Raw genomic sequence first — 17,807 nt, forward strand, 5'->3', positions numbered from 1 at the left:
TCTGTTTTCTTTTTGTTTTCTGTAGTTATCATCAATTTTGTAGTCTGCTTTTTAAAATGCAGTACTTGTCAAATGGTTCTGTAATCTTTTCTATGTTCTATTCCTTTCATTTTGCTAATTTTGCTAATTTTCAGTTGTATCCCACTTGGAAAACTCCTGATGGCATTTGACTTTTCACATGGTGTGTTTGGTTTTCCCAAAAGGGTTAGGAGGTTGGCTGGCAGGGATCCTGTGATCCACCAGGCCCAGCACAGAGTGAATATTTATTGAATATTGCTAGGCCCAGTGTACCAGTGCAGTCCCCTGTGGACATTCATGCTCTGGCTGGTCTGGCCACATATGGAGAACTTTGGCAAATGAACGACCAGGATTTTGTGAGGTGTGGTTGAAGACTAGAGGCTGAACTATTGGAAGAGGAGCGCAAATGGATATGGGACTAATCTGTGGAATAGGGCGTTTTGGCTTCTGGGTACTGATGGCAGCTGAACACGTTTCATTTTGCTCCATCCCCAAATCCCACTGGATAATCAGGAAAGGGATTTCTTTTAAAGGCCTGCAAAGATGACAGGTATGGACGAGAAGACAGTTGGAAAGCAGAAAGCCAAGTTCTAGGATGAAGTTAATCACTTAACACCCTTAGTCTCTGAGATTCAGTACTGTGGCCTGAAAAATGAACATCATTATCTCATTATATAAAAAGTTTATGTGTATACACACACACACACACACACACACACACACACACACACACATATATGTGTACACATACTTTTTTTTAATGGAGATGCTGGGAATTGAACCCAGGACCTCGTACATGCTAAGTATATGCTCTACCACTGAGCTATACCCTCACATCCTCTCGATTTTTTCCTATGCGTCATCATTACCCATGAAATACTTATTGTTTTAAAATGGAATTAAACTCTATATACCATTTTGTAGTCTTTTCACATATATTTATTTATTTCAACAGTGAGTCACATTTAGTGTAAAAAGTTTCGAAAGTTTAGAACACAAGAAGAAAATAACAAATAATCACTGTTAACATTTTGATGTATATCTTTTTCATCTTTTTAATAATATATATATATATAGTTATATAGTTATATTTCCTTAATAAAATTGGAAGCTCACTATATGTACTGTTTTCTAACCAGCATTTTACATTTAACAACATCCTGAGATGTTGAATTGTTAATGCAGCTCGCTTTTCAAGGGTTGAGCTATGAGATGAAGCTGTCACTGTGGCTGAGCAGAGAGGGGGGTGGTTGTCCCCCCACCTTGCTGGGAGAATCTAGTTGGCAGGGGTCCTATTTCAGCTCGGTTGGTGAACTTCCTTTCTTTTTGGTTTTCTTAATGATGATTTGTTAGTATTATTTATTATATAAACACTATAACCACATTAGTAAAACTTAAAATTAGAATTAAAAGTATTTCTCCACGATGTGCCACTTCTGACAAATGAAGCTGCTTTGTTTTCCTCTCCCCTCCCAGTCCTGGTCTACTTACATACATAATTTCCCCATTCCTGTGGGTGGAGTACACTAGGTGTCCCTGTTTCTTTATCTTCCTGTTGTATTCTGAGACACTTTTTCATGTCCCTGAATATTTTTGTAATGATCATTTGCAAAAACTGCAGAATATTTCTGGTTTGTCTAGAAAGAAAAGCAATGAGGAAGGGCCAGAAAATGGTGGGGGATGGGTAGAGACTCAGGTCTTCCCTCCTTTCTCTGGCTGCAAGAATTTCAGCTTCCAGCTCTGCCTGCACCTGTCTGTCCACATGGGGCACTCCGGGAGGAGCCCTGCAGAGGAACTCCCAGGGCCAGTGTGGGACTGGAGGGGGCATGTGTAGGAGAGTCTCTCCTCCCCTCTCCCTCTCTGCTGCCTCCCACTGTGTCTAAGCTGGGGTGAAGGTCCGGAGCTAGCTGGGTCTAGTCCAGAGGTTAATTAGAGCCGGTCCCTGAAATTTCTTCACCCACTGTCTCCCAGACCACTTGGAGGATGAGATAGGAGCTGGAAATCCATGCAGGAATCTTGCATAATCTGGAAAACAAGAAATCAAATACCTAGGATTATGGAGTATTGAGGACTTCTTTGTGCCTGGAACGGCTGTGGGGATGTTAATGATCTAAAGTCTTCTTCCCAGCCAGCCCCAAGATGTAGGTCCTTTTCTCCCCATTTGACCAGTGAGGGAATTGGATGCTAAGAGATGATCTGCCCGGGGGCAGGGCTGGGATTACAACTCATGTCATTACCTCCCTTTTTAGAATGATAAACTATATATATATATATATATATATATATATATATATATATATATATATATATATATATATATATATATATATATATATATATATATATATATATATGTGTGTGTGTGTGTGTGTGTGTAGAAAAAGATCTGGAAAGAAGGACATTAAACTTAGCATTGTTACCTCTGGAGAGGTTTCTTTTTCTACTTTTTTAGTTTTTATATTCCTTTACTGTTTGACTTCACAGCATTTAACAAGCGTTTGTAGAGCACCTACTCTGTGCCGGGCACTATTCTGTTCACCTGGGAGAAGTCAGTTGAGTATATTAGACGAGATTTCCCAGAAGCAGACCCTGAGACATGGATTCCGGTGCAGGAGGTTTATTTGGGAAGTGATTTCAGGAAATGCAGACAGAGGAGTGAGGAAGTGAGACAGGGAAGGGAGGGAAGGGAACCGCACAGGGTGTGTTAGCGAGCAGGTTGCTGCTGTGGGCGACCAGAGCTTGAAGCCCGTCGGAAAGCAGTGAGCACTCCTCAGCTGACCCACTTGAGAGCCTAGGACTCGGGGGTATTTGCCCACCTATTCCCGTGTGTCTCGTTGAAGGCTGCTCATGGGGTTAACTCCCCAGCACCTTCAGCCCACCGGCCTGGCCTGCAGGCACTGGCTGGTATGGAGACCTTCCTCAGGGGATCTTGTAAGAGGAAGCCCTCGGGTCTCAGTGCACTGGGGAGAGAGAGTGCCCAAGGGATGGTGTGGGCTCCGTACAGACAGTGTCCACCACAGTGAACAAAACCCGCCAAATTTTGAATTTACATTGGAGGTGATCGGACAACACATAAAATAAGTAAGCAAATTATAGAGTTTGTTAGAAGGTGAGACCTGCACTGGAATTACAAGGAGAGCTGGGTGAGTGACTTGGGGAGTGGGAGTTACAATTTAGAAGCAAATTAATTTGAAAAAGCCAATAAAAGGGGAAATGCATTCTATATCATAAAAAGAATGTAGCTACATGCATTTTGGAAAAATGAGGGGGGATTTTTTACTTCTTATCTGGTCACCCTGATATAACCATGGTTAGCACGTGGGTGTATTTTCTTTTAATCTTTTTCCCTCATGGGCATTAGTTGTCTTGCATGATTTCAGGCACAGTAAGCATCTAAGTTTGTACACTGCTTTTTCACTTGCCATTTTAAACCCAGCTCTCTTATCTCCAAGGCCCATATGCTTCTCTCTTCCTCTTAAGGTGCCCACAAGGGAGGCTGAAGCTGATTTCTGGCTCCTCATGAGAACTGACAGTCCCAGGAATTCCAGTCTCCATGGAGTCCAGCTGGCCAAGGCCTGCCTGACAGCAGGAAGGAAGGGACTGCTGAGAATTAGTTGCTAATAATTAGTAACACATGGCACAGCACGTGTACCATATCTGACACGTATTAGGTGCTTGGCAGATCTTGGTTTCTTTCCCTCTCCATTTGATGGGGAGTAGGTGAGGGTGACCTCCTGGAGCTCTCTCTTCCAGGCAGCTGTGGTCCAGGTGGCCTTCATCATCCTCAGCCCAGCAGGCCTGGCTCCAGGATGCTTTCTCCCCAGCCTCTAATCTCCTTAGACTGGTCCTGATGCTAGCCTACAAGAGCATCTCATCTCCAATTTCTCTTCTTTCAGGAGAGACTCTGTGGACTCCAAGTCTTCAGCCACCTCCTCTCCAAAAAGGCCATCTATGGAAAGGTAAAGGAAGCCATAGACTTCTCCATGCCAGAAGTCCTGTTCAGCAGATGTGTGTGTCTCTCTCTGTCTTACTGGAGGAAGCCTAAGGCAGTGGAAAGAAGGAAACCTCATATGTTACGTTGCCTCCAAATTCTAGGACCTACACAGTAAGACTGGGTGGGCCTCTGAATCAGAGGTGTGGCTCCTTCTCTGGGATGGCTGATGCCCCATCACTGTTTGGGAAATGCTCTTAAGGTCAAGTTGAACCCAGTGAGAACAGGTTTTGAGAGCCTGCACCTGGACTGGGATCTCTGGGTTTGGGCCGAACTGGTTAGGTTATTTACCCTAAAACATCAAGCCAATCTTTCATCAAATATTTATTGAAGGCCTACTATGTGCCAAGAACTGTTCTAGATGCCAAGGATACAGCAGTGAACAAAAGAGACAAAATTCCTCACAGGCACAAGGCCTATGTTCTAATGGGGAGACAGGCAATACATATGATAAGTAAATTATATGATGGTTCAGAAGGTGACAAATGCTGTAGAAAACAACAGAGCAGAATGAGAGGGACTGGGAAGGATGGTCACTGGGTGGTCAGGAGAGCCCTCGTTAAAGAGGTGCCCTTTGAGCAAAAATATGAAAGAAATGAGGGAATCAGCCAGGCAGACACTGAGGTCATTCCAAACCAAGGGCCCGGAAGTGGGAGTGTGCCTCGCAGGGTCAAGGAGCAGTGAGGTGGCCAGTGGGTCTGGAGTGACTAAGTGAGGGAGGGGGAGCTGGAGAATGGAGTGAAACAGGAGCCACTGGAGGGTGTTGAGGGTAGGAACTGTATGACTGAACTTATCAGGATCCCTTTCTCTGCTGTGCTGGATTGTCAGGGACAGGGGCAGAAGCAAAGAGCCCAGCAAGGAGGCTGTTTTGATAATTCAGGCAAGATATGGTGGTGGCTTGGATCAGAGTGGCAGCAGTGGAGGTGGGGAGAAGAGGGGGACCCCGGATATATTTTAAAGGGAGAGCTGTAAGGATTTCCTGACAGATTGGATGTGGGGTACAAGAGAAAAATAAGTGTCAAGATGACTCCTAGACTTTTCCCTCTAGCATCTGCAAGGACAGAGTTTCTGTTCATTGGTATGGGGAGGACTCTGTCAATCAGGCTTGAGTGCAGATTTGGATATGTTGGATTTGAGGGGTGTACTAGTCATTCAGGGGAAGAAGTTGAATAAGCAGTAGGTTATATGAGGCTGGAATTCAGGAAGAAAACCTTGGGCTGGAAAGACAAATTTCAGCGATTATCATGGTGCTAGCATTTGCAGCCACAAACCTGGATGAGATCAGGAAGGAGAGATTGTGGATAAAGGAGCGAGTGTGAATTGTGATCCAGGAGGGAGGTCAGAGGTCAGAGTAGAAGAATCAGGGCAAGAGGAGAGCAGGGCAGGCCAGGAAGTGACTTAGCGGTCGATCACAGCAAATGATTGGGGTCCAGGGGCCGTATTGGATACTGGGTGGCTGGGGAGATGATAAGAGTGTTGGCTCCTGTGGAAGTATGTGTAGGAGCTGCCCAGTTATTTTAGGCCTAAAATACCAGTAAGTCTGATGTTGGAAAGAAAAGAAGAGGCACAAAAACTGGGTTGCTTAAGGTTTTATGAAGATCAGACAGGCCTGAGATGTTGGTGGGGCTGCTGTGTTGCACAGCCCACCCTGGCAACTGAGTGCCAGCTCCAGCTGATGAGTGGAGGCTCTCTGGAGGGCTGCCTGGTGAGGGAATCAGAAGCGGCATCCTGCCGCACAAGAGAAGAGTTCTGTGGTCAGTTAGCAATGTCTGCATGGGTGAGGCCTAGGAACTGAGGCTCCAGAATCATCCTGGTTCTAAACCAGCCTCTTCCCAGCTTACAGACAGCCATCTTGCTGTGTCTGCACATGACACACACACACACAGATTTTGGGCTCTGGTCTCTCTTATTCTTCCTATAAGGACATTAATCTTATCATGAAACCCCACTCTCATGACCTTATATAAACCGAATTATCTCTTAAAGGCCCCGCCTTCAAATACTGACATATTGGGAGTCAGGACTTCCACATATGAATTTGGCAGGGGACACAAACACTCAGTTTATAATATAATATAGTAATGGGAGAGGGGGGCAGAGCACTACTGGTATTTAATAGGCAGAGGCCAGAGATGCTAAATGTTCTGGAATGTGAAGGACAGCCCTGCATAAAGAAGGATTGTCCTATCCAAAAATGAAACACTGACCACTAACCCACTTCTGGGTCCGATTCTGTATGAAACACATTTGACATTTGTGTAAAGATTTATACCTTCAGGTTCCTCTCCTTACTTTGCCTTGTGGCCTGGAAGTCTCTTGGCTCCCTCCTTAATGCATTCTTCTTCTGAAGGTCAGTCAAGCAGAGTATGTTTGCCTTTCCAGCAGTTGTGCTGTGTCCTGTTCAGTACTGGGTGCTGGCAACCCAAAGGGAGAGAAGCAAGTTGTAGGTTCAGTTTATCTACCACCCAGACTGTTTCCTGCACTCTCTACCTCTCTATTTCATCTCTCCCTTCCATTCATTCCCTTCATTCATTCATTCATTCCTTCAGCAAGCACATTTGTTGAGCACTTCCTTGCAAACTCAATATCCTCCAGGGGTCAAGGGCACGTGCATACACTGGGTAACTAGTGGAGACCATGGCAAATGGCAGAGCACCTGCCCGTGTGAAAGGGGCACCCACTACTCAGCCCCAGCTGGTTGTTACTTTATGGAAATGTAGGCCCAGTGTGCCATGCCCTTCCAATTTTTTTAAGGAAAGCTAGCCAACTAGATTTCCATATGAAACACCCAATTTTATATATGGACAACATATTCATATTTTTCTAAGACACAAGTAGGGCAAACAAAACACATTCGTAGCCCGCCAGTTTGTGATTTCTAAAGATATAAAGATATAAACTCACAATCTCTGCCTTCACACAGCTAATCACTAGTGTAAAGGCAGACACCAAAATGCTTGTTTTTCGAAGATAAAATGCTTACTGGGAACACAGGACGAGTGTCTCAAAAGGACTTGAGAAGTCAAAGGAGACTTCAGGGAAGAGAATATTTGTGCTGAGAACTGAAAGATGAATAGGAGTTTGCCTGGTAGACAAGCCAGTTGAGGGTATCCCAGGCAGAGAGAATGGCACGTGAAGAGGTTGGCAGTATGAGTGCGCATGGTACTCGGGGGACTGTAGCTGGAACACCAGAGAACAGTCCACAAAGGGACGGGAAGAAGGTTGCACTTCACTTTGCCAGTGGCCCTTAGGACCCGCTGTGGGAATTGGTTGACTTGTTTTCGCCGTGCAGTTTCGGCCGGCTTGGTGGTGCAGTAACCGAAATGCCCTCGAGGTGGCGCGCAGGAGCAACAAGCCCGGCTTCCCAAGGCAGACCTTCAGGTGCCTCTGCTCAGACATGGGTTGGGAAGATTTTTTAAGGACTTGGTGATGTCAGACCACAGGCTGGTGCTGGCACTAGCACATCCGGGGAGCAGAAGAAAGCTGTTGATTAATCCAACACCCCCAGCCCTGCCCCCGCCGGTGATGCCCTCATTGCAATTTGGCACAGTTCCCAATCGTGAGCACTGAAAGCAAAATGAGAATGGTTGCCTGATAACGCCACCCAGACACCAATCCCAGCCAGCTAGCCAGCTCCTAGCCAAGAGGAGGGACTAAGGCTGGGAATGCCCTTCCAGGAAGGTTGGGAGGGTGGGGGGCAATTGGGAGGAATGTAACAGGCAGCCTAGCCTAGACCAGGTAAGGGGACTATGGAAAACTCTACCTTTTAGGAACACAGTGAGATGTGTTGAAAAAAATTTGGAAGGCAGGCAGACCTAGGGGTGTGGTCTCTTGAGTAAGTCACTTCAGCTCTCTGAACCTCAGTCTGTTGATCTGTAGTTACGATGGGGATAACTGTGACCCCCTTTCAAGGTCATCATAAGGATCAAATGAGGTAATTGAAATGCTAGCACTGTCCCTAACCCAAATGAGTGCTCAACAGATGCATAATGCTTAATAAAAATACTCACACTTCATGTGGCAGCCTGTGTGAATTGCCTAATAGTCTTTTGCTGGAATTCTTAGGTGCTTTAATCTTCAAAACAACTTTATAAGGTAAGTATTGTTCTCTCCATTTACATGTGAGAAAACTGAGGCACCTAGACGTTAAGGAGCTCACCTGAGGTCCAGTAGCTACAAAGTGGTGGTGACAGACTTTGAACCTGGGAGTTTGGCTCTGGAGCCTAGGTTCTTAATAAATATACCACCCCAGTGTGGGTGATTCCCAAATGACAACTGTTCTTAATGTTTATTATTATGCCTTCTTCCAAGCAGCATGCTACTTGGAACCCTGGTGGTTCCCACTGGTGAGTCCTGGACACTGAGGACGTGGTGATGGGCCCACAGTCAGTGAGGGGCAGCACCGGGAAGACTCTAGGGCTACATCCCGGCTGTAGGAGATGGGTTGGGCCAGGCTGTGGGAGTTGACAGATGCTTGGAGAGAGACCCTTCTCTTAAGCCCAGGAGAATGGGGCAATTGGCTTTCCAAAGAGAACCTGTCCTCTGCTCTGTCTTGGCCTCTGGATGTACCTTTCATCTCTTTGTGGCCAATTCCCTCAATTCATCATCTATTCATTCATCTGACAAAGATTCATCAAGTGTCCATCTAGAGCATTGTCACAGGTGCTGGAAGGCAGTGGTGAGCCAGCCGATGGGGTCCTGATACTCTGGGACCTGTAAGCCAGAGATGGAGGCAGACAGTGTTTATAAACATATAAACAAGTTAATTATAGACTTGGATAAGTGCTATGAATGAAAGAAATGAGGTCATGTGCTACAGAGTTACGGGCAGGACAGTCAGCTTGGCTGGGGTGCTCAGGGAAGGCCTTCCTGAGGATGTGACATTTGAGCAGAGACCTGCCTGGCGGGAAAGCACCAGTCCTAGGAAAATCTGGGGGAGGAAGAGCCTTCCAGGAGGGACCAGCCAGTGCAAAGGCAGTGTGGTGGGAGTGTTGTGTGTGTTTAAGGAACAGAAAGAAGCAGAGCAGTGGGGACTTCAATGAACTGTGAGGGGTGTGTGGCTTGAGATTTGGTCAGAAGGGGAGGCAGGGGCCAGATGTGGTGGGCAGGGCCTAGGTGGCCGTGGTGAGGACTTTGACTTTATGCTGAAATGGTTGGAAGTTGTTAGAGGGTCAGAAGCAGGGGAGTGGTGGTATCAGCTGTTAGTTTCTAAAGGGCGCCCCAGGCTGCAAAGAGGTTGTAAGAGGGGCAAGAGGAGGCAGGGAGACCAGCTCTGGGGCCACTGTGGTTGTGCAGGTGAGAGCCCAGTGGCTGAGACCAGGGCTGAGTTGGGGGAGATACATTTTGGTTGCAGGCAGCCCCTTGGACTCTAGAGTTGATACCGTTCCCAGCCTTCCCTCACCCACACCTTTCCTCCTGCTGGAATCTGGCTCCAGGAGAGAGCTAGTTGGATCCCAGCTTCCCTATCCCTGTGCCCTGCTGCCAGGCCACCCAGTTGCCAGGCAGGGTTGGGTAGAATCCAGGGTAAGTTAATCTAGTGTAGTTCACAAACTGCATTTAAAAAAAAATAAATAAAAGCTAGGAAATCCCTTTGGACAAAATTTTGGGGAATTCAAAATAGAAACCTTAGAAAAGCAGAGCCTTCCCTCCCTGGCCCACCCCACTCAGTGGCAGCACTGAGACAGCTTTGAGGAACTTCAAGGCTCCAGAGAATACAAAACTCCCAGCAGTCCAAGGGGATCTGTCGTGCCAGCAAGAAAGTGGCCATTTACAAGCCAGGAAGAGAGCTCTCGCCAGAAATCAAATTAACCAACACCTTGATCTTGGACTTCCCAGTCTCCAGAATTGTGAGAAATAAATTTCTGTTGTTTAAGTCATGCAGTCTATGGTATTTTGTGACGGCAGCCTGGCCTGACCAAGACTCATGGTTATCCCTCCAGTGCATATATGCATATATATATATATATTTGTGGGTTTTTAAGCCAAAACCAAAATGAGATCATCCTTAGGCACTGCATCATAGAAGTTAAGAGCCTAGGCATTGGAATCAGACAGATCTGGGTTCAAATCTTAGCAGCATAACTTTATGCAGATCTCAGCAGTGTAACTGTCTCCTCATCTGCAAGTGGGGATGGTAACAGTATCTACCTCCAAGGACTGCTGTGAAGATCAAATTAGAAATTGCTCCTGAAGTGCCTGGCACAGTTCCTGGCTCATGGTTAAAGCCATTTCTCTTAAGTGGTGGTAAACTCACTACTCACTAGACCGTAGCTCCTTGAGAGAAGGGACTTTTCTGACTTGTCTGCTTTATCCCTTGCTCTTAGCACAGCACCTGGAGAATAGGTGCCTAATATTAATTGAATGAGGGAATAGCTGTTCTATGAGAGCAGATAGAGAAGCAGCTAGCACAGTGCCTTATGGGATGATAGAATTATTGGCATCATTACCTTGTTCTGTAATCTCTCAGGAGAGCACTGTGGTTGGCTAAGAGCCTGAGTACCAGAGTTCACCCACCTGGGTTTCAGTTCTGATTCTACTGGTTTCCAGATATGTGACCTGTCAAATTATTTTAAATGCATCCCCCTCTAAAATGCACTTTAAAAATACAACTCTAAAATGGGGATAAGAATAGCACCGACCTCATGGGGTTGTTACGAGGATTAAATGAGATGGTCCATGTCACGTGCCTAAAATAGCATCTACTTTGTAGGGTTTGTGTAAGGATTGAAGGAGATTATCTGTAAAAATGGCGAGAATGGTGCTCAATAAATGCTTTATTCACTTAATGTCAAAATGTCTATTACTGATCATCATCCTCAGATCAAACAGCAGCAAATCGAAAGCAGAGGTCCCCAGAACACCCAGCAGCCCCTCGAGCCCCACCTTTGCCCCCTCCATCTGCCTCCTGGCGCCCTGCTATCTCACAGGAGACTCTGTTCGGGACAAGTGTGTGGAGATGCTCTCAGCAGCCCTGAAGGCGGACGGTGAGCGGGCCTGGTTCAGGGATGAGGGAGGGAAGGGCTTCCCAAGGTCAGGGAGGTATGGTCTTTCTCAGCACTGTGAGAGTGGGACAGGATGCTAGCGTCCCCAGCACAAGCAGGCCTCACTGCCAAGGTCATCTCTGGCTGATGCCCGTGTTTCCCGAATCTCTTTTAGACGATTACAAGGACTATGGAGTCAACTGTGACAAGATGGCATCAGAAATTGAAGATCATATCCTTGAGCTGTGCCAGGGCTGTGGGGGCCTGGACTGTCCAGCAGCAGGTCTCCCAAGTACAAGGGATCTGGGACAGTGGGGTGGGGGGGCTCCAGGAGTGGGCCCCTGCTCTGCCCTTGAACCAGAATTCTTAATTCTAGCTAACATTTATTAAGTTTCACACCTGCCAGCCTCTTGCTAAGCTGTTTACGAGCAGTACCTCATTCCATTAATTCCTTGATTAAGCCCATTCTACAGGTGCAGTAACTGAGGCTCAGTTGCTAAGTCACTTGCCAAAGGTCATACATCTAGTAGTAGTGGCAGAGTTGGGATTTGAGGGCTCAACTGCTGTGCCAGACCTTCTGTGTCTTGACATGTCTGGATTGTGATGTTGAGGGGTCCAGACAGAGAGGACAGCGTTCCTTGTGCTCAGCCCTCCCCTCTCTTCCTCCTCTGAAGACAACAGCTCCCATCTTGACTCCCTGATAACTACCAGGCATCATGTCCTGGGCAATTGACACTTTCTACCTCTGTTAACACTTAAAACAATGTCTGTGAGGCAGGGGGTGTTTTTCCCATCTTGTAGATGAAGAAACTGAGGCTCAGGAACTACTGGGTGTCAGAGCTGAACTGAAAGCCTTAGTCTTTGGATTCCACGTCCTGAGTTATTTCCATATGCCCCATGCTCTCACCATCTGAAAGCAGCCTTGTGTAGACAGAGGAGGTGACCACCGTGTAATAGATTTTTGTCTTGGGGGAAAAAAATCCCTCTGCTGTGCCCCACTAAGTGAATGCATGGAATTCCTTTTACTGGAGACAACGTTTTGCAAATCAAAGAGGTGTAGAGAGTCGGGGACAGAATCCCCAGTGGAGGGGGGATCTGAGGGTTACACTCAGGGTCTTTTTTCTGGCCTCCTGGGCTCTACCTAGGGGCTCAGCTAGGGTTGGGCAGGTGCAGGGGTTAATCCCAGACAACAAACTTGCCTGCTACCATCTCCTGCCCAAGGCCCATCCTGTTATCCTCCAGCATAACTCCTGGGAGCTTCCCTCCAGCATCATCTAGTTACTAACCAGCACTGCTTGAGCTAACACCTCTCCAAGTCTATTTTCACAATTTCCAACTAATTGAGGAAGACAGAACCCGATGTATCAGAGCTTCATCTTTGTTTTCTCCAAAGCAGTTATCCCTCCAAGCAGGTCCCTTTCACCTTCAAGCCCCGTCTGAAACGGAGATGGATGCTCCAGTCCGCGGTTCCTCTCCTAGCCTTCCCTCCTGTCCTCTCCCTCCACCAAATGACCCTCTTCCGATGGAAGGGAAATCAAATCTGCTCCAACCTTTCACTCCTGGTTCTTAGATGATGGGAGGTCAGGGGGAGGATAGGTTTGGGGGCTTGAATGCTCTGTGTCCTAAAAAAGATCTGTCTTCTTTGGAGTGCCCCTGGACTAACGTGGCAGCCGTGGGGCTCGAGTGTGCTCCTCCGAGGGGGGTCCCGTGATTCCTGAGCCTGCTCCCCACCTCATCCTCCTCTATGATCTCAGGCAATGGAGACAGACTTAGGAAGAAGCTGTTGAAAGTATCACCCGACCTGCTGTCCCCACATATCAAACAGATGCACACCTCCTGGAATCTCAAACAGATTTTTAAACAAATTTTTTGGCTTTCAAATGCATTAGGGCATATTCTTTCTTTTTGTATTTTGATTGTACTAACAACAATAACTGAAAAAAATAAATAATAGCACCTTCCCTCCCACTACTAGCAAGCCAGCTGTTTCCATTTTTCTGCATTCCCCGCAGTCTCTTTCTCGTATATGGTTTTTCCCAGCAAAGGCTTCATCTTCCTGATTCTTCTTAGCTTAGGAGACCAAGAAAATGCGGCTGTGTTCCCTGAGCTCCTCCAGAGGATGGAGAAGGGAGGGGGTGGGAGGCCTGCCTGGGATGCAGCGTCTGGACAGAGAACTCACTGTGGTCGTTGGCCGGGACGACTTCCTGCCGAGAGAGTGGTGAGAGCATTACCGATAGGAGGGGTTCTGGCTTCCAGCCCTGCCTCTGCCGGGAATTTGCCCTGTGACCTTTAGCAAGGGCCCGCACCCTTTCTAAGCCTCAGCTTCCTCATCTATTAAGGAGAGAAATAGCTCTGACCAGCAATGCCCAAAGTGGGTTCGGTGGGATGGTAATAGGTATTACTAGAAAGGGGGGGGGCAGGTGGGTCTAGGCTCTAATATATTGGGAACACCAGATTAAACAATACTCAATGGTTTCTTTATTACAGTACTTCCTAGAGCCTTAAATATGTGGCCCCTAACCTTATGTGTCCTCTGACAGCTGGACTTACAACCGCCAGAGGGAGGCGCTTCCAAACTAGAGGTTATTGTCATCACCGGCGTCTTAGCCACTAAATGCTGAACACCTGATATACCCCAGACACCACACTAGCCCATTACGCAACTTAGCTCACAGAATCCTCCTAACAGCCTTGTATGTTATAAATAAGGAAGCTGAGGCACAAAGAGGTCATGGGACTCACTTGAGCTCACACACGAGGCTCAGGCAAACCCAGGCTGCCCACCCCTGAGGTCCCTGACACCACAGTGCTTGCAACGATCTCACCATGGAGGCTATTTCCTGTTCCCGCTATGTGGCTGACTCCAAGAGCCCAAGTGAGACCCCCCTACTTGGGCAGTCAGAGGCCACAAAGGTACCTGGCTCCTGTTCAAGTCCAAGGAGAGGAAGGATGGCCTTGGGGCTCCTCGGGCTTCAGGGACAGGCTCCCCATCCTTCTGTGTGCCTCTGTGAGTGGCTGGCTGGCCCTTGACTGCGCCACATATCTACCAGGAGCTTAAGAGCACGGATATGAAGTACCGGAACCGTGTGCGCAGCCGAATCAGCAACCTCAAGGACCCCAGGAACCCCGGCCTGAGGCGGAATGTGCTCAGAGGGGCCATCTCCGCCGGGCTCATTGCCAAGATGACGGCCGAGGTAAGGGCCGGGACGTCTGCGTGGTGGGACGGGAGGCCAGGCCCAAGTCTGGGAGACAGTGGCTCCTGACTCAGTGAAGATGAGCCAGGGGCTTTTTAGCCAGACCCTCTCAGACGCTCCCTCCTCAGGGCTTGTGGACCATCAGGATAGTGAACACATATGTATTCAGCACTGTGCTCAGCACTTGAAGGGCATCGGCCAAGTCTAGCTTCACACCAACCGAGGTAGCAGTGTTTATTATCTCCATCTTACAGATATGGATACTGAGGCTCAGAGGACTTAACTGATTTGCCTGTGCACACAGCTAGAGAATGCTGATGCCAGGAACCAAGCCATCTGGCCCCAGGGCGCCCACTCTTCCCTGCTTTGTGACCTGCCTCTCTCTCTGCCTTGTTCAGTCCTGTATCCCACTGCTCAGCTCTGGGCCCAGGCCAGACTGGGGGTCCCTGGCTCCATGGAGCACAGCTTACGGTGGGGAGACAGACACATGTACAAGTTTGTATAACACAGAGGTGGTGGGTGCCATGACAGGGTTCCCACCATGGGAACTTACAGAAGGGAAGAATTGACCCAGCTTGAAGGGGTCAGTAAAGGAAGGAAGCGGGAACAAGCCTGTTTGAGGAAGTACATGCAGGGGTTAGAAGTTCGGGGGCTGTGTCCAATTGCTTGAGTTTGACTTCTGCCTCTGCCACTTAGCTGTGTGACCTAGACAAGCTACTTCACCTCTTTGTGCCTCAGTTTTCACGTCTGTAAAGTGGAAATAATAACAACAACTATCTCACGAAGGATTGAATGAATTGACCCATGTGAAGTGTTTAGAGGTTAATATGAGTACAGCCCTCCCCGGGATCAGTATATGTTAGGCCCACTCATTGGCCGTTTCACGTAACCCTCAGCACAGTGCTGTCAAAGAGGAAATACTGTCTCCACTTTATGGATAAGAAAACGGAGGCCACACTCAACTGATAAGTGATAGGTTAGGATTTGATCCCAGATCTGTTTACTTCAAAGTCTGTATGTTGGAAAGCCCTTTGCACACCCTCAAGTAGGAGTGCCTTTTTGCTGCCAGAGTTAACTGAGGCTTTCCCACAAGCACCTGGTGGGGGCCCTGCTAAAGCACTACTAAATCCAAGTGGCCCAGAGAAGGGGAGGGGAAATGCACTGACGTCCTGGAATCCAGGTGTGCCTCAGGGTGTCTGGGAATCCTCTGAAACCACTGGTGAGAGTATGCCTCTGTGTGTTTGTGGTGTGTGTGTGGTGGGTGCATATGATGTGGGTGATGTAGTGTTTGTGTGTGTTGTATAGCGTGTGTATATACATTTTTTTTTAATTTATTTTATTTTGTTTATTTGCAGGGGGAGGTAATTAGGTTTACTTTTTTTTTTTTAGTGGAGGCACTGGGGATTGAACCCAGGACCTTGTGCATGCTAAGCACATGCTCTACCACTGAGCTATACCCTCCCACCCATATACGTTTTTCTGAGAAGAAGATTTGCTGCTCTCCTCAAATACCCAAAACAACAAAGAGCACTGGCTTTAGGATAAAATGGGGGACTTGGCACAAGTGGACAGGGTTATCATTTTGCTTAATTTAGAATATCTGACCTTTTTAGGCAACTAGCAATGTATATCCAGAGTTACAAATTGCAACTTGGCTTTACAGAGTATCCTCCTTCCCTGTGACTTTTATGGAAGCCTGGCTTGGATTTCCTTTTCTCTGTCCCTCACTCTGTGGCTCTGGAGTCCCTCTGCTTCTCTTTGTGTGTGTGCTGTGGGGATGCCATTGAGAGATGTCAGGAAACCAGGCCTAGGAGAACCAAGATCAAGGTGTAGGCACAGGTTTGAGCCCAACCCAGCAAGTTCCCAGAAGCTGGAAGCTGGTATAGAGCTGGGTGTCTGGATTAGGACAAAGACAGGCCCCAGAAGCCCCAGCAAAGTGGCTGGCCAAGTCAGGCCCCATCCAAGGACTATTCACTGGAACAGGGCGAGAGAATCAGGTGATCAACCCAGGCCCACAAAGAGGCTGACCAGGCCAAGGGGAGCAAGCCAGGAACTCACCAGGCCCTGCACAGGGACTGCCAGCGCCACCACCGAGGAGCCCCCTGCCAGCAACCCAGGCAACGGAGGCTGGGGAGGCCTTCCTCTCAGGGCAACTTGCTCTCAGCAGGAAGTTTCTATACAACATACAAGACCTTTTTCGCTCCAATAAGAAAAATAACAGCTTGGGGTTGGGCTGCCTGCTGTGCTGCGGCTCAGAGAACAGGGAGCTCCAGGCAGGCAGCGCCTGGGACAGTGGATGCCCGTGGGAGAGGACATCCCTCTCTGTATCCTGCGTCTCCCTGTCTCTTTTATGCCTCTTGCCTGGTCCACCTGATTCCCTCCTCCTCACTTTTCCTCTCAACCCAGACGATTCAAAGAATGGGGCAGATTTTGAGATACCATTAGAGCTTCTGAGCGGACATCCAGTCGGCCCACAAGGAGAGGGCTTTTGTCTGTTCTCAGCATCAACATAAGTACTTAAAAAATATTTAGCAGACTCACATTGTGTATGATGTGAAGATCCAGTGTCACCTCCTACTTTTATTTTCCTCATTTTCGACCTTATTTTCTTTATTACTGTACTGACTATGTGTCTTGAATGCTGCCTCCTAAATGAGGCAGGAGGGGATAGGTAAATGGATTGGTGAGTGGATATATTTTTATTCTGTTCTCTATTTCGCGGTTTTTTTTTTTAATTGAAGTATAGTTGATCTACTGTTCTCTAATTCTTAACTGGCAGGTAAGACCCTCTTTCCACAGTCTGACCCCCAGGCATGTCTCCCACACTCCCTACCTTGAACCCACCCCCAAATCCCTTCCCCAAACATGTTATTTTTGTCCTCTGGTCTTTAGTATCTGTTATTCTCTTGTTCTGGAATTTGCCATTCCCCTTGGGAAGTCCTGCTTATCTTTCAAGACTGGTGAAGGTGTCAGCTTTTTAAAATGAGCCTCCCTGCCCCCAGGCAGCTAACTACCATCCAGACTTTCCCTGAACTTTGTATACCTTTGCTTTAGTACCTGCTACACTCTCTTGCAATCTTGTGTCAATGCTTGGCTATTCCATTCTACTAGACTAGCATTACCTGGGGACGGGAACCAAGTCAAATCTGAGTCCTTCGGGCTTGGAGGTAGTACTGTCCTAGAGCCAGCTCCTACCAGCTCAAGGGAGATGATGCTGTATAGCTGTTCCCAACCCTGCATTCAGTCATGTCACATTTGTAGCTTGAAATTGGCCATGGTGGGAGTGTTTACATGGAAACTGGTAAATGCTACAAAGCAGCCACCCCTGTGGCCAGAGCCAGTTTACCAGCATACTAGTGCAGTTAAAGGCATTCAAGAAATTGACATCCAGTACATTTTGAATGAACAAATGAACCCAAGTGGGTATAATGCAGCAGTCAGCATACTAACATCATCTGACCTTTGTACCAACGCTGTTCTCCATGGTTTAAGGGGTCAGGATAGATGACAGTAATTAAAATGTTTGGCCAGTACCAAATCCCCTTTTTACATTATCTTTAGCTGTTCTCCTCCCCCTAAACCAATAGTAACTAGAGCTCTCTCTGGTTTGAGTGTTTTCCTCTC

At 47.5% G+C, this 17,807-nt stretch overlaps 1 protein-coding gene and 1 non-coding gene across 3 annotated transcripts in view; one reads left to right on the top strand and one right to left on the bottom strand.

Annotated features, from left to right (window-relative positions):
- Window positions 1-17,807, top strand: part of TCEA3 (transcription elongation factor A3) — a 32,810-nt gene that overhangs the window by 8,907 nt on the left and 6,096 nt on the right. For both annotated transcript variants that reach the window (XM_064493938.1, XM_064493939.1), the window contains 4 exons: window positions 3,915-3,977; window positions 10,829-10,992; window positions 11,165-11,220; window positions 14,028-14,183. In XM_064493938.1, coding sequence (XP_064350008.1) covers window positions 3,915-3,977; window positions 10,829-10,992; window positions 11,165-11,220; window positions 14,028-14,183 — 439 coding nt within the window. The remainder of the gene's footprint in view (window positions 1-3,914; window positions 3,978-10,828; window positions 10,993-11,164; window positions 11,221-14,027; window positions 14,184-17,807) is intronic.
- TRNAA-AGC (transfer RNA alanine (anticodon AGC)) lies at window positions 15,573-15,645 on the bottom strand. The gene has a single exon. It is a non-coding gene; the product is annotated as a tRNA-Ala (tRNA).

The sequence above is a fragment of the Camelus dromedarius genome, chromosome 14 (genome assembly GCF_036321535.1).
Source record: "Camelus dromedarius isolate mCamDro1 chromosome 14, mCamDro1.pat, whole genome shotgun sequence".
NCBI classification, from domain to species: domain Eukaryota; kingdom Metazoa; phylum Chordata; class Mammalia; order Artiodactyla; family Camelidae; genus Camelus; species Camelus dromedarius.